The sequence below is a fragment of the Manacus candei genome, unplaced genomic scaffold (genome assembly GCF_025592945.1).
Source record: "Manacus candei isolate 608988 ecotype Guabito, Panama unplaced genomic scaffold, ASM2559294v1 h1tg000015l, whole genome shotgun sequence".
Taxonomy (NCBI): Eukaryota; Metazoa; Chordata; class Aves; order Passeriformes; family Pipridae; genus Manacus; species Manacus candei.
In genome coordinates, this window is record NW_026138063.1 from 13,275,571 (window position 1) to 13,290,183 (window position 14,613).

At 37.7% G+C, this 14,613-nt stretch overlaps 1 protein-coding gene across 1 annotated transcript in view; it reads right to left on the reverse strand.

Moving 5' to 3' along the window:
• Nucleotides 1–14,613, reverse strand: part of CPB1 (carboxypeptidase B1) — an 18,753-nt gene continuing 4,140 nt past the window's right edge. Inside the window, exons 5-11 of the mRNA XM_051781366.1 lie at nucleotides 13,968–14,069; nucleotides 12,514–12,615; nucleotides 10,118–10,228; nucleotides 9,942–10,032; nucleotides 9,036–9,238; nucleotides 790–874; nucleotides 1–223 (exon numbers count right to left, since the gene is read on the reverse strand). Coding sequence (XP_051637326.1) covers nucleotides 36–223; nucleotides 790–874; nucleotides 9,036–9,238; nucleotides 9,942–10,032; nucleotides 10,118–10,228; nucleotides 12,514–12,615; nucleotides 13,968–14,069 — 882 coding nt within the window. The 3' untranslated portion in view covers nucleotides 1–35. The remainder of the gene's footprint in view (nucleotides 224–789; nucleotides 875–9,035; nucleotides 9,239–9,941; nucleotides 10,033–10,117; nucleotides 10,229–12,513; nucleotides 12,616–13,967; nucleotides 14,070–14,613) is intronic.

Below are 14,613 nucleotides of genomic sequence, written 5' to 3' on the forward strand. Positions count from 1 at the left end.
ATAAAGCCTTCTTTAATAGTTTTTAGAACTCCATTCTAATACAGGTGCTCAAGGACATAATTGGCAATATATTTAACAGCAAGTAAAGTCTCTTCACAGGTTGGCTTTATCTGAGATTCAGGGAGAAGAAAACCATATCTGCCGGTGTCTCGGAGCTCGAAAGTGAAAGAGTACTTGACACCTTGATCGTAAGCCCAGTCGTCAGAGCCCCCTGCAGCAGGGTCTGTTGGTAAAGAAATGAAAGAAGGATTAACTGTGAAAGAGTGGCTATGCATTGGAATGTGAAATCCTTTGGAGTCAAGTCATGTAACCAGAAATGCAGAAAGGACAGATAAAAAGATATATTTGGTGAATAGATTGATTTATCCTGCTCATGGAAAAGCTTCTGTGATTTTAGGCCATTTATGAGCTTCATTCCAGCTGATGTGTGGAAGCAAATGTAAACAAGCTAAACTGTTCCCTCCTTGTCACTGTTGTGAGAAGACCACAGGAGCAATGTCTAAGGAACAGGAGAATGGTGTGGTTGCATGGGGGTGTTTAGAAAGGTTTGGTATCAGAAGCAAAAAGCCTCTCACTGGGTGGCTTTTTGAGGTTCATACAGGCAGTAAAGAGCTGCAGATCTGGGATATCAGCTCCATCTTTTTCTTTTGGACAAATAATACCCTCCCTTTCCTGTAGTTTGGTACAATAGACTATTTAGGAAGAGAAACAAGAATCACTATAAAACTGCATTTTATAGTCTTAGTAACACTTAATATAGATTGTTAGCATATTTAGGCCAGTACTTACAAATTGTTGCAGCTCCTGGACCGTATGTGTATTTAGTATTGTACAAACTGGCCAGCTGTTTGGATGCAGCACTAGCAATGGAATTCTGTAGGAAAAGAAAAATGATAAATGCAGATTTTCAGAAGCTTTCTGAGTGTATTGTTAAATAAACTAAAAAGCCGTGGTGAAGAAGTTTTCATTTGAAAACTGTTGTTAGCCTCTCAATGTGAGTAGGTGTCAGTAGTTGACAAGGCACAGCTTGTCCTGTTGTTGTGGAAAGAGCTTATCAGTAAAGAAATTGTTCTTCAGGCTTTAATGGAGTGTATTCCAGGCTGTATGTTTATTGCTCTAGTGCTCTGCAACTGCTGTACAGTCCAGTCGAGTTTGTACAGGTAAGGGGATAATAGGTAACAGCATTTTCTAGACTTAGAAGAAACTTCTACAAGGTTAAAACTAAATAAGGAATCTTATTTAGAAATAAGAGAATCTTAGAGAATAGTCATAACTTGATACAGTAAATTGTGAACATACAGTAGCCTTTCTTTTCCTTCTGTTCATGCCACAATAAATTCAGAGTAGAGTCAGCTCAGTCAGAGAAGTTGAACAGTGACACAAGTGGAAGCAGATTAAAGTCTTATAAATATTAACAGCCAGAAAAGACATAAATTACCCTAGAACCATATGTAGTCTCATTAATTTCAATTAATTTCCTGTGCACAGAGGGGCTCATTCAACTCCCACTGATTTCAGTGAGGGTTGGATCAGGCCCATCAATAGTACTACGAAGCTTTGTATGTTTGCGTTAAGAAAATTACAGACTTTTCTTTGGAATGTGTGGCTTTTCCAATTCTTCATTATACAGCATGTTGGTAATAAAACATGAAAACTATTACTAACAGATGATAAATATGAATGATTTTTGAAAGCAGATGTTCAGTATAAGAATAAGCAATGGGTTGCCATATCTTTCTTTATAGCTTACAGCTGAATGGTTTACTATTCCAGGAATTTCCTCAAGCCCTTTCCTTCTCTGTAGGTTATACTCTGGCTTACTTCCCAGTGGAAGATATATTGTAAAATATTCTCTGTTCATCCTTATGCCTCAAGTGTTCCTGTGAATTACTCAAAAAGTCATATTGGACAATGAGTTTAGAAAATCTGAGTTAACTGAAAGAACTTTCTAGGCTTCTACAAAACAGCATCACAATGTGTTTTTGAAGAATTGCAAGTGTTTCCCCATTTCCAGATGTTTGGTTTTGAAAATTCTAGAATTATGGGAGTTTGCTGTAGGAATTTGTGGTCATTTAGCACATGAAATATATTTAAACAAGGCAGACCAAAGTGTGCTTGAAGCTTGTCCTTCCACCTATAACACTGTCTGTAGTTGAATGTGAGGTTTGGTTTCTGGCCTCTCAATTGCACAAACACAAGCAATTGTAGGAAAAATGTTGGTGCTTTGCATTTCATAATCTTGGATTCAGAGGAACTGGAGTAGCTGAGCTCTCTCCAGTGTTGGTTTTTTTGTTGTTGGTTGTCGTTTGTTTTTTTTTTTAATCCCTCCACAAGTGAATTTTCTAAAATCCACAATAATTTTTAACACATGTTCAGGGAATTGTAGAGGTTGGAGACTACTATCTGCTAGTGATACCATGTTTTCTTCAACCATCTGTTGTTTATAATATACACATTTAATCAGCAGCTGAGATTGAGTCAAATCTTCTCTCAAAAGCAAATGAATTTTTAAACATAAACTGATTCTTTCTCTTTTCAAATATATGGAAAGTGGAAATAAAATTTGGAAAGCCAGTCTGATAGTACCTACAGACCCATTGGTAATTAGTATTTGTTCTCTCTGTAGTAAGCCACATGATAGGGACAGTAGAACAGCAGAGCTGCTCTTTGGGGCTGTTACACCCAGGGCATTCCTTTCACTCAGCAGCCAAATGATGGCCTTAAATCATATCAGAACAGATACCTGAAAAAGTATATCAGGAAATCTTTTTACCTGAGGGATTTTTTTATTATTGGCCGGGAAGTTGTAAAAAGAGAGATTTGTAAAAAGAGCAGTTGAGATCTCCAGCTGTTAAGAGCCTAGAATCCCTGTAAACAACTTCCTCAAGCTCTTCAGGTTGGAGATGGAGATGGTATTTTTAGTTACCCTCTCTAAATGAAAAACATGACTGAGCATTTATGACTTCAGCATGAAATGAAGCTTTATCCAAAGTTTTGATGTATTTTTTTTTCCTTTAAGTGACTCTCTACCATTTGCTTTGCTAATAGACTTACAGTTCAAAACCTAAAGGTAGAAAAAAAATTTCAACTTTATAGGAAGAGTACCATCTCTTAATAATAATAATAATAATAATAATAATAATAATAATAATAATAATAATAATAATAATAATAATAATAACAATAATAATATTTTAAAACTAACAGCAGGAATAATAACTATTAAGTAAATACTTGTGAGTATAAATACAAAATATGAGGAAACTGTGTTTGTTTTTTTGTAAAATAGCTCAGTTACTCAAAGCAATCCATAAAAAGGAAATAGTATGAAGATTTATGCAGGGGTATATAAATAAAGTCAACATTTTCCTAAAGATTGAAAAGTGGTTTGGGTTTTCAAGCCTGTAAATTATTTAGAATACACCTGCACAGAGAAACATTGTTTTCTTTTTTTACCTCTGAGGGTACTCTTTGCTGTTCAGTGATTTTCTACATCTTTTGGCACAATGGGCTTAACTGAATTGTTGTGGTTTGCTTGGGGTTTTATGCCATTAAGAATCCCTCTCTTGCAAGGAACATTTTGCTGAGAATTATAGTAGCAGAGAAACAAGTGGTGCCCTGAAGTCCAAGATTTAACTCCAGAGTAATACCTTGTAGCTGGGACAGAAATGGCTTTTCAGCTTCTGACTCACAGCTGAGCTTGCAGAGCTGGTCATTTCAGCAGAAGGCGTTTTATTCCCTCATCACCCATCTGTGTTTACACAGCAATTACTAATATTCTGCTTGATCTTGTGTACAGAGTGCGTGGGCCAGCGAGACAGCAGAGTTGTGTTCTTAGTTGCCATTATCTTAGCTAATTAACAGCCTTTAAACGTATTTTTACAGTTATTAGCTTTTAATGAAAGGTATGGTACTGGCCTCTCTTTCTCACCACATCTGGAGTTTTGAACTAACAAGATAAATTATCAGGCTAAGTATCTTCTGTGTGTTAATAGGTAATTTTTATGGGAGCATCTCCCTCATTTTACTCTTGTATCATCAGACTGGATTTGCCAGCAAACTGTGGCCATTTAGAAACACTCCAGGGATGCTGATTATGCAGCTGCTGTGTGGACAACTCCTTTTGCCTCACAATCTGATAATGGTCTGGAGAAGCCTTTTCACTGCTTGACTGGGCCTCCTGCTCTCTTCTCTCACTGGATTGCAAATTGATTTTCCTGAGGTGGAAAATTGTATTTCACTTCACCTTGGTCTTGTGTGCTTTACTTGTTAAGTAAAGTGACCCTCAACTTCCTTTGTAATGAAAGTCTGAAAATGTGGTATTTGCAAAGTGAGCTTTAGCCAAGTGAATCCAAACTTCTGAAGTTTCTTGTTTTGCCAATAAAAACAGACTCCCTCCTCAAGAGTCCACGATGATGTGTAATTTAGTTCACTATTCTGTTGTTGCTCCTGGTTAAGCATGTGCTCCAAGAGCTCAGGGAATCCAGCCAGTGAGGACTTCAGTAGGATTATTCTGTTTAGCTTACAAGCCTATTTCTCTGTGACAGTTTCTCAGAGTGTTTAAGAAATCAGTTCCTGGTGAGAGGGTTTCCAATGTGACTGAGTTAAGGTGTATGTGCCCTACACATGTTGGAGACTCTTGCCTGTCAGCCAGACTCACACATGAACTTATCTGGAAAAGGCTGCTACTAGAAACATCCTTTTCAAAACTGTAAAACTGCCAGTACAGAACAGTTCTATCGTGGCAAACTCGATAGAGGAGCTGTGTAGCCAATTTCAAATATTGCTTTGCTGCCCATTTTCCTGTTTATTTGCTTCTCAGTTGACTTTAACAATATTTAGGTGTAACAATCACAATAATACAATCTGTGCAATAGCACAGATGCAGCAGCAGCAGAGGTTGCAACTCCTCATTGGCATGTCTGAGTCTCTTAGGTAGTAGGATTTTTGCTGTTCAAAAATCCTTACCCACAGGTCTTCATATATCTTAAATATATTCAGGACTTCACAACCAGGCATTAGGTTAAATAGTCTGACTGATATTTGCAATGTCATGCAGTATATTTGAAATTCACTCTTGCAGGCTGCACAGACTAGGCATATCTCCACTTTCTAATACATCCTATTTAAACATTCAAGAGGAAATTAGATGCTAGACCAACCCAATATGGAAGGTGAAATTTGGTGAGTTGAAAGAGCAACCAATGGGGTCAGTATGCATTCAGGTAATACAAGCTGAAATCTTGGGTTGTAAGTGAAGGTAATATTCTGCTGCCCATGAACAACACATGTACATTAATCTGACAATGAGTATGAGCTGGCTGCAGACATGTGTTTGGTGCTGAGTTTGTTAAACTGAGAGATGGAATTGAACCTGAAAAGGAAGGAAGAGCACGATGCACGTTCCTCTGCTCTCTCAAACCATAGTTCAGAGCCAATTCAAATGCAAACAAATTGATAAAGCTAGATTTGTCTGAAAATGAGGAGAGCATAGGGTGACCTAATGGGAAGCTAAGGCCAGAATAGGAACTGATTAAAAAATATGGGCTAAACTGTTTATGAAATGTGTGATTAAATACAGAGTTCTTTATTGCAAGAGGACAAAAATGTGAATAGCAAAATAAAGATGAAAATAATCTTTTTGGAGTGTGGAGAGATACTGCTTTTGCCAAGCATGTTTTTTAATTGTTAAAAGCTAATACTTCTCTCTAGGAGAGGGATTCAAGTGTTCAGGGTAATACTCCAGGGTATAGTAAAGAATGAGCCAAGAGGATTATGAAGCAGACAAAATGTGATTTACCAAAAGGAGGACATATTTCTTTCAGGGTGTCGTCACAAGAATATTGTGTAACTTCTAAGAAATTCCTGACCTAGATTTTTCCTATCTTGGGTGTTTTTATTTTTGTTGTTTAAGTACTGTTTGGATAACAGTGAAAGTTTTGTGCAACACTGGGGTTGGGGGGATAAAAAAAACAATCCTGAATAAAAGGAGAAAAGTTTTGGGAAAATCCTTGTGAGCTGTGGGATTGAGAACCTCAGAGATCCTCTTGCATCTAAGGGGAAGAGTGGGAAGTCATGGGAAGGAAGGGGCCTACATGACTTTCATCATGTTTTACACCCCAAGGTCTGGCATGGTTGAGGGATAGTTCTAATGCTCAGCTCTCAGTAAGTCACAGTAACTCTGAGGTGTTGTGATTTGCTGTAGCAAGGCAGAGGAACACAACGGGGTTCTCCAAGTGCCCTGTTCTACCTGAGAAACCAAAACAGTTTTAAGCCTTCTAGTGATTTCTTGAGGCTGTGAACAGAAAAAGTCCTTTGAGCCCCAAGGACATGCTGTTCAGTTCCCCTACAGGAAAGGCAGGCACAGGCATTCTCTGGACCTTTCTCTTCTGCAGACTTAGTGTATTCAATCTCAAATTACTCAATTTTTGCACCCTTCTATATCTCAGCCACTGGAATGCAACATAAGCCCCATGGTATTATGCTACCTTTAGTTAAATACAATGGAACAAAATGTTGTTAATGATAAGCAGACATGCGAGGTTTTGTTTAAACACATGTCCAGTTGCTCACTGAAAGAGATAAGAAATTGTAATGATATTTCCTTTAATTTATTAGATCTGTCAGAGTAAAAATAACATCTGAGATAAGATAATGGCACTATAAATTTTGCTTCTTCATTTACAAAATGATTTATGATTATTTTATTTGCCCAAACAATATCTATTAAAAGTTAAGATTCTCATTCTTCAGCATTTCTCTAAATTCTAAATCTAAACAGGACTTTTAGACATGGAACACAGCAATTTACATATAAAATGATACCTCTTTTTGGAGCTGTCTCATCTCAAGCAAGTACAATTCTTGACTGAAAATTTTAAATTTCCTTAGTCACAGCTTAAATGAATCTGTCTTAGTTATTTGAACTAACCTGAAAAGCTGCACTTTTGAACCTGACCCAGAGCCTGTAGAAGTCAGTTTTTCTGTTTAATTCACTGACGTTGGAGTGCATAAGGCCCTTTCTGTTTAATTATCCCAACTACAGGCCATGTTGATTGGGTGATACTCTGATCTCATTCTCCAAAATGACTTTTGGCAAGAAGTCTTCCCTTGTTAAAATCGGATACTGCACAAGTTAAACACCTCTAGGATCCTGCTGTCTTTCTGTTGGGATCACCAGTAGGGGAAATAATTTCCCTTAATTAAGATGTGAAAAACACTCATAAGGTCACCTTGTCATGGTGGTGAGATTTGTGGTTGCTTTGTAGTGGAAAATAATGGAACTCCCTCTGGGATCAATGTGACCAATTTAAAATATAGGATAAAGGGCTGTTGGAAAGACTAATATACAAAGCGAAATCAAATGGTTGAAGAGGGATATATGGCCTGCATTCCTGAGCTATTTATATTTTGTGCTCTGTGGTAATAGCAGAATTGTCTTCTATGGCAGGAAAGGGGAGTTTTAAATGATGAAAATTGTAGCACTTCAGTATAGGTGATTCATTAAATTTTACTGTGTATTAGACTAGAACACTGACAATCTAAAACTTTAATTTAATAAAAGTGTTAAAACCTAGCAAAACACACAGGTTCTTTCTCATTGGTAAGGATTGTTTTAATAATGAGCTGTCAGGGTAAGCCTTTTCCATTTAATACTGTGAGAAACACACTGTACTTTTAGTTATGTTTCATCACATTTGCTCTTGATTCAACAAATGGGGGCAGAATGCCATGCAAATTTTTAATAAATGGGAACTTTGTGATCTTGACAACAAAGCAGCTTCAAGGGTTTAGTGCTGTTTTATTACTTTAGACTAAACTGCAACATGTGAAATACGAAGCTTTTGTAAAAACTGAAGACAAGAAATTACTATAGTTCCCTGGAATAATTCTGATTAAAAAATTCCTGGAATATTAATTAAGAAACCAAAATCTTTATCTTTTCTTTTAGGCTGTAAAAAATCTAACAAGAAACTTCACTCTTGGCCCCAGTTTGTATTTGTGCTTCAGAATCAAGACATCTATTTGGGAGTAGTCATAAATCTGTCAAACCTGCACAGCAAAGCAACACACAGTGTTGTTGCCTTGGACTTTTGGCATCATACTGGAAAGAGGGGGAATCAAAATGTGTTTGTTTTGTCTTGCTGTGTTGTTTTCCCTGCCAACAGCTTCTAATTGCTAATATGCCAGAGAAGTGAAGTCATTTTATTATTCATGGTTGTTTATGCCTAGCCATGATAAAATGTTTGCAGCTTTTATACACATTTAATAGTTCTAAACCCTCTATCTGTTTTTAAGGATAAAGAAAATATATATTCCAGACTTTTGTTATCTTACTTAAATGGAATTGGGGTGTGGCCTTTCTCTAGGATCAATAAAAGAGGCATTGCCCTTTAAAAAAACCCCACATTCATCCTCTCCTCTCTCAAATAAAATGTGTGTTTGAATCCAGGCCTCTTGAAAAAGGCCTCAGAACTGAAACATTTTACCTGTTTTGTATCTAACTGTTTTCAATTATATTTTTGACAAGAGCTGCCTCATTGTCCTGAACCTTTACCAGTAGTTTACCATTTTACTTCAGTGAGAACTAAGGTTCAGTAGGAAGACAGAGATCCTTGCCTGCTGTTGATGGTACCAGTTGAAGCATTTCATAGTTATTACAATCTATCAAGCTGCTACCTTGGCTTACAGGGCATAATATTTCTATGTCATATATTAAAGCTACATACACAGCAACCCCTGGAGTCAGGAAGATGCACGGCAGAGTGGATTTGTGTACAGCGTGACTGGAAGACAAAACTGACCTTGTGGAAAATTCATTGTGTATGTGGGAATTAAATAAGGCCCTTAAGTTTATCCTGTGCCATCATGGTTTCCCTTGTTCTTGCTGAGAAAGACTAAAACATTTTCAAAAACTGGCAGTACAGATTCTTTCCAGATGTTAAAGAAACTGCTTGAAGTTAAATGGACCTGAAATAGCAAGTGATGATTTTTACTTATTCTTTTCCTTAAGTCAAAATGACAAAGAGACTTACCAGTTCCTGGTAATCCGATGGCAGTGAGTAAGTATATGAATAAGGAAACAGTAGCAGCTGGGAATAGGAGTGAATCGTCAAGTATGCCTTGATTGTAGAAAGATGTTCACGAATAAAATCAGCCAAAGCCTTGGTCTCCTTTTCAGACTCAGGTGCAGAGCCACAGTAAGTGTCAGCACAAGGACTACTTGAGGCCCCAGTAGCTGAGAAGAAAGGTGATTTTAGTGAGCATTTAATGAACAAGTTGCTTGTTAGGAGAGTCATGTAACACCACTTTAGTAGATAAGCCTTGGAAATCCATCTGACACACGTGTTGTATCAGAGGAGGGAATATTTCATGGCCTAGTTAAGACACTGGGAAACGTGTCATAGCATTGCATAAATATGCCCTGTAGAGTGTGCATAGTTGGAAGAGCATGAGTATTGATGTAAAGCCCTATATTATGGAAGCGATTTGGGATATTGATTTGCTTCAGTACTTAGCAGTTCTCTCCTTGCATATCTCCTCCATTTCTAAGGTACTTTAAAGAAACGGACAAGTGGAAACCATTCAGAAGAGACCCCTCTCCATGAAAGAAAGCTCTTCTGGTTTCTGTTCTGAACTCATAGCAATGTATGTGTACATGTATGTATTTGTATACATGTGTGTAAGTATATATGTGTGTGCATATGCGTAAGTATGTTCACAGAAGTAGCCATACTGATGATGCTAGTAGCCAAAGTCTGGGTTTTTTTTGCCCAAAACCGCTCCAAAAATTGAACACAAGCTACTGCACAATGCTACACTGGAGGTCTTCACCCAAGCTAGAGCTGGACCAACCATCAGATAGGGGAAACCCATAATTAAGTATATTGGCTGTTGCACTTCTGTATAATCTCTTACAGCTCTTGTTAGGAGATACTTACTGCACCAGCCAGCATTAAAATTCCTGTTGGGATCTGTACCATAGCAAAAGCTATTGGCATTTTTAGAGCGAGTCTTTCTCCACATGCGGTTCTGAAATAGAATAAAAGATGAAAACTAAGAGTGAGTTCTAACAGTTGATTTTCCAACAACACTGAAAAAAAAAGAACGTACTTACATTTGTCCAAGTGTAAACATAACCATCAATGTTAACAACAGGCAAAACATAGAAGTCCAAGTTGTCCAGAAGTGTAGTCATAACAGTATCTTTACCATAGGTCTCAACACCCTATTTGGAGAAAAGTAGAAAAAGCTGATGATGTCTTCATAAATCTGTATCTCCTGTTTATATATAAAGGCCTGGGTCTGCATCAGGAATTAATGAATGTGGTAGGCAAAGTTATCCAGGTCACTCCAGCATGTGAGATGGCACCTCTATGTTACTACATGTACTTAGAGGATTTACACCGACTCAAACCACACTGCTGTTAGAAACTCATCTCATACTGGTAGATAAATTGTATGGTGAAGCAATTTTGAATTTGAACAGGATAATAAATCACTGGAAAGAGATTTCCATCTACTAGCTTCTTGATTACAGACAGAGCAAAGTTCCTGTCCATATGTTATCCCTACATCCTGTCACCTTAAATGTTTGAGTTGAATTTATGTGAGAAGGAAAAATCATTATTACCATTTTTTATATCTGTTGTGCAGAGAAATTTCATCAACTATCAGAACTATAGAGAATATTTCCAAATAACATCCTAAGACATTTCCAGTCGTAATACTGTGGATGCATATACTCCTAGGGAGGCAGATTTTTCCCTGGACTTTTCCAGACACATACATTGAATAACGAACACAAGAATTCCTGCCCTAAAACCTGTACATCCTGATTGTTCATGGCCTGGGACTCTGTATTCTTGTTCACAGATTCACTGACGGTGCATACAGTGATCACAGAAATTTGCTCTAAGCGTGTTGCACCCGTGTTCTGTTTACACAGACATGAAGGACAACACAGGGAACTATGCAATGGAGAAAGGCATTTTTTGTCCTGTAACTAGCAAGTGGGAGGGTGGGATGTAGAATCTAGAAAAGCAGTTTCAGATCACTTGAAATTGCTTTTCCTGTGTTTTGTTTTATTTTATGCTTTTCTTTTGTTGTTTGGGTGGGGTTTTTTCGAGATACATATAACAATCCACCTTGCTCATGTTTTTCTCTATGGCTTTTTTCACTTTTATGTCTAGAAGCAATCCCAGGTGAACCACTGATGATGCTCAGGGCTTTTGAAGCACTTCTGCCTATCCACACTTGGGCCCACTGAGCACAGCTGCTGCTGGTGTCAGGTACCCCCATGAATTAAGTGACCAGACAGTGAAAATGACAGCTGCAGTGACGTGAATTGCTGAGAGAGAAATGGTAGCACATACTGTCTGCAGCCTTATTAGGCTCTAATGAAATCACATTCCCATTGACTCCACTGAAATGTCACTTCCAATTTCCACTGCTCCCTACACAAACCGCATGCCTGTCTGATAACTCTGAGATTATACTGGCCACCAGTGCCTCTGCCAGCATGGCTTGCTCATGTAGTTTGGCTTTCCTTCACTTGGGTTTTAAATTCCAGCTACTGCTTCTGGTTTGTGTTTGTATGTTTGCTTCTTTAAATCTTCAAGCAGAAATTCTTACAAAATTTGAGATTCAATCAGTAAGTTGTTCTGCTAAATAGATTGATCTCCCCCAACTGAGGTGTAATATAACTCTTCTCTGTGTAGCATATAACTCCCACCTGCTTTATATTGGTGGTGAGGAGAATGAAAAGATAAAGGAGATAAAATTGTTTAATTCAAGGCCTGAAGTATCAAGTATTCCAGACTGAAGTGAAGATAATTTTACCTGTGCACCGCTTTCCTGAATATGCTTTCATATTTTAGAAAACATTCTGCATAATTTGAAGTGGCAGCTCAAAGGGATGTATATGCAATTCCCTCTTCATGGAGTTTATGGAGCTTCATATATACTCTTCCTCCTCTCTTGGGTGCATTTTGTCAGTACCCCCTGTGCTGACCTGAGGGTAGGTTTCCACCCTCTCTCCTTACTGAGTAAAGCTGGTTGTGAGGAATACAGCACCAGACACTATCAGAAGTCAGCTGTTCTGAAGTGCATTCAGATGCCCTCTGATGTGCCCTTGAATTTCCTTATTTCTTTTATGACTGTGTACAGAACGTATTTTTATAGTGTTAGCAGACTTGTTTGCTTTTCTCTCACCTTTCTCTGGCTACAGATGAAAAAAAGAATTTACAAACTGTGTGAGTAGCCCTTGTAGTTGTTAGTACCTCTTACACGTTTGAGGTTGTCTTACACTGTTGAAAGATTACAGGTTCAAACACTAAGATCTGGTTTCAGTAGTTACACCTTAACCATCTGAGGTGAGAGGAGGGATATGCACGCAGGTATTTGGAGGTAAAAAGGCAATCTGCAGTGACCTCAGCTCTTGCTGCTCACTTAAGATTTTCTTAAACATAGTTACATTTTGTAAAATATTTTTTCATCATTACGCTTACTGACCTCTTTCACAAACCACTGGCAGAAAGCAGGGCTGATCCACTCTCTTGCATGGAAACCACAATCTATAAAGATGGCTTTCTTATTTGGACCACTTTTTCCCACCTAGGAAAAAAAACAACAAAAAAACCCCGAGTCTTGACCAAAATAAATTGTATGCAGAACAAGTCAGTCAGCTTGCTGACCTAAGAAGTCAAACTATACAAATACAGAATTCCTTGTTTAAATGGAAATCTGTGAGGTTCTCCCAGATGTAGCTGACTGTGATATTCAAGCTAGAACAATACTCTTAATAATTTCATTCTTATTAATGTAGATAACCTTCCCTCAGATTATTTGATTATTCTGCACTGTTGATTTATTTCTTTGGTGTTTCTAAAAATTGATCTTGTCTGTTTGAATGATATGTTATTGTAATTGCTTATGAATTTTTGGGCAAGTACTCTTTATCCTTTCACCTTTATTTAAGTAATTGTCTTACTAATTTGTAAATGTTATGAAAAAAATTGTTGTGGTTTAACCCCAGCTGACAACTAAGTACTACTCAGCAGCTCACTCACAGAAAACTTGTGGGCTGAGATAAGAACAGTTTAATAATTGAAATAATAATAATAGTAATAATAGTAATAATAGTAATAATAGTAATAATAATAATAATAATAATAATAATAATAATAATAATAATAATAATATTGGAAGGAGGAAAATAACAAAGAGAAATAAACCCCAAGAAAGAAAAGTGATGTAAATGAAAACAATTGGCCAGTCAGTCCTCATGCAGTGGCCCTGATCCACTCTCTCCCTAGTTTATTGCTGAGCATGATGCCATATGATCCCATCCATGGGATGTCTCTTGGGTCATTTGGAGTCACCTGTCCTGGCTGTTTCCCCTCCCAGATTTTGTGCACCCCCAGCCCCTTCACTAGTGGGGTGATGTGAGAAGCAGAAAAGGCTTTGGCTCTGTGTAATCACTGCTCAATCATAACTAAAACATCTCTGAACTATCAACACTGTTTCCAAATCAGCACAAATCCAAAACAGCCCCATACCAGCTACTGAGAAGAAAGATAACTCTACCCCAGTCAAAACCAGCTCAAAATTATATATGACAAAGATACAAACAAATATGTTTCCAGTTGCTAGAGACTGACATTTCTAGATCCTTTTAGCCTAAGTGGGTTTACAAACAACAGATGGAGAGAACATAAAGGTAGATAATCATTCAAATAGCTCTCAGGAGTGTGATTGAATTTATAAGTCTGAACTTCTAATAATTCATTATGTGCCTTAAAAAAAAAAAAAAAAAAGAAAAAATCATAGTAGTAATAAACAAAATATATTAGATTTTCTGCAAAATATCCAGTATTATGTTAGCACCATTGGTGTTTTAATAGACATCATAAACTCGCAGAGGTTAATAAGGGAAAAGTCTGGCATGAAGAAATCAAAGCACTTACTTTGAGAAGGTACATTGGCCGTCCTTCATATGTGTTCCCAATTACACTACGAGAGACGAGGTCTGGGTTCTGAGCAGCAATATCAGCAGTCCAAGCAGCTATCTGTGTAATAAAGAGGTTAAATTTATTGAGTCTCTGTTCCTCAGGTCCAGACTAATTAATTTACGGACTTCAAGCCAGGACAGTCCTTCTGAGCATCTAATGTGGCCTAATACTTAACAGAATTTGTAGATTTCCAAGGAGCCACTGCACAGATGTGAAAAGTGACATGGCCGAGATTACAGGTCAGGAAAAATGAGCATGACTGTGAAAAAAGGAGGAAGCAGAGGAGAACTTATGCTGTGAGATGAAGGCCTAGAACTGGGGCAGGGAATGGAATCAAGTTGTTTGGCAGAGGAGATGGGAGAAGTAGTGAAAAGGAAAGAGGAAATTAGTCGTGAAGCATCTCAGCCTGGTCATTGGATTTCTGCCAGAGGTTCTTTGCAACACTAGGAGCAGAAGCAGAGGAAATAAGTGTAGGAGGATGGGTTGCACAAACTAGCTCAGTAATGAGCAATAAAGGAGAAGAGGAAAGAGAGTTTGGAGGCATTATCATACCAACTGATGGAGCAGAAGAGGAAAAGGGAAGAAGGCAGGAAGCACACAA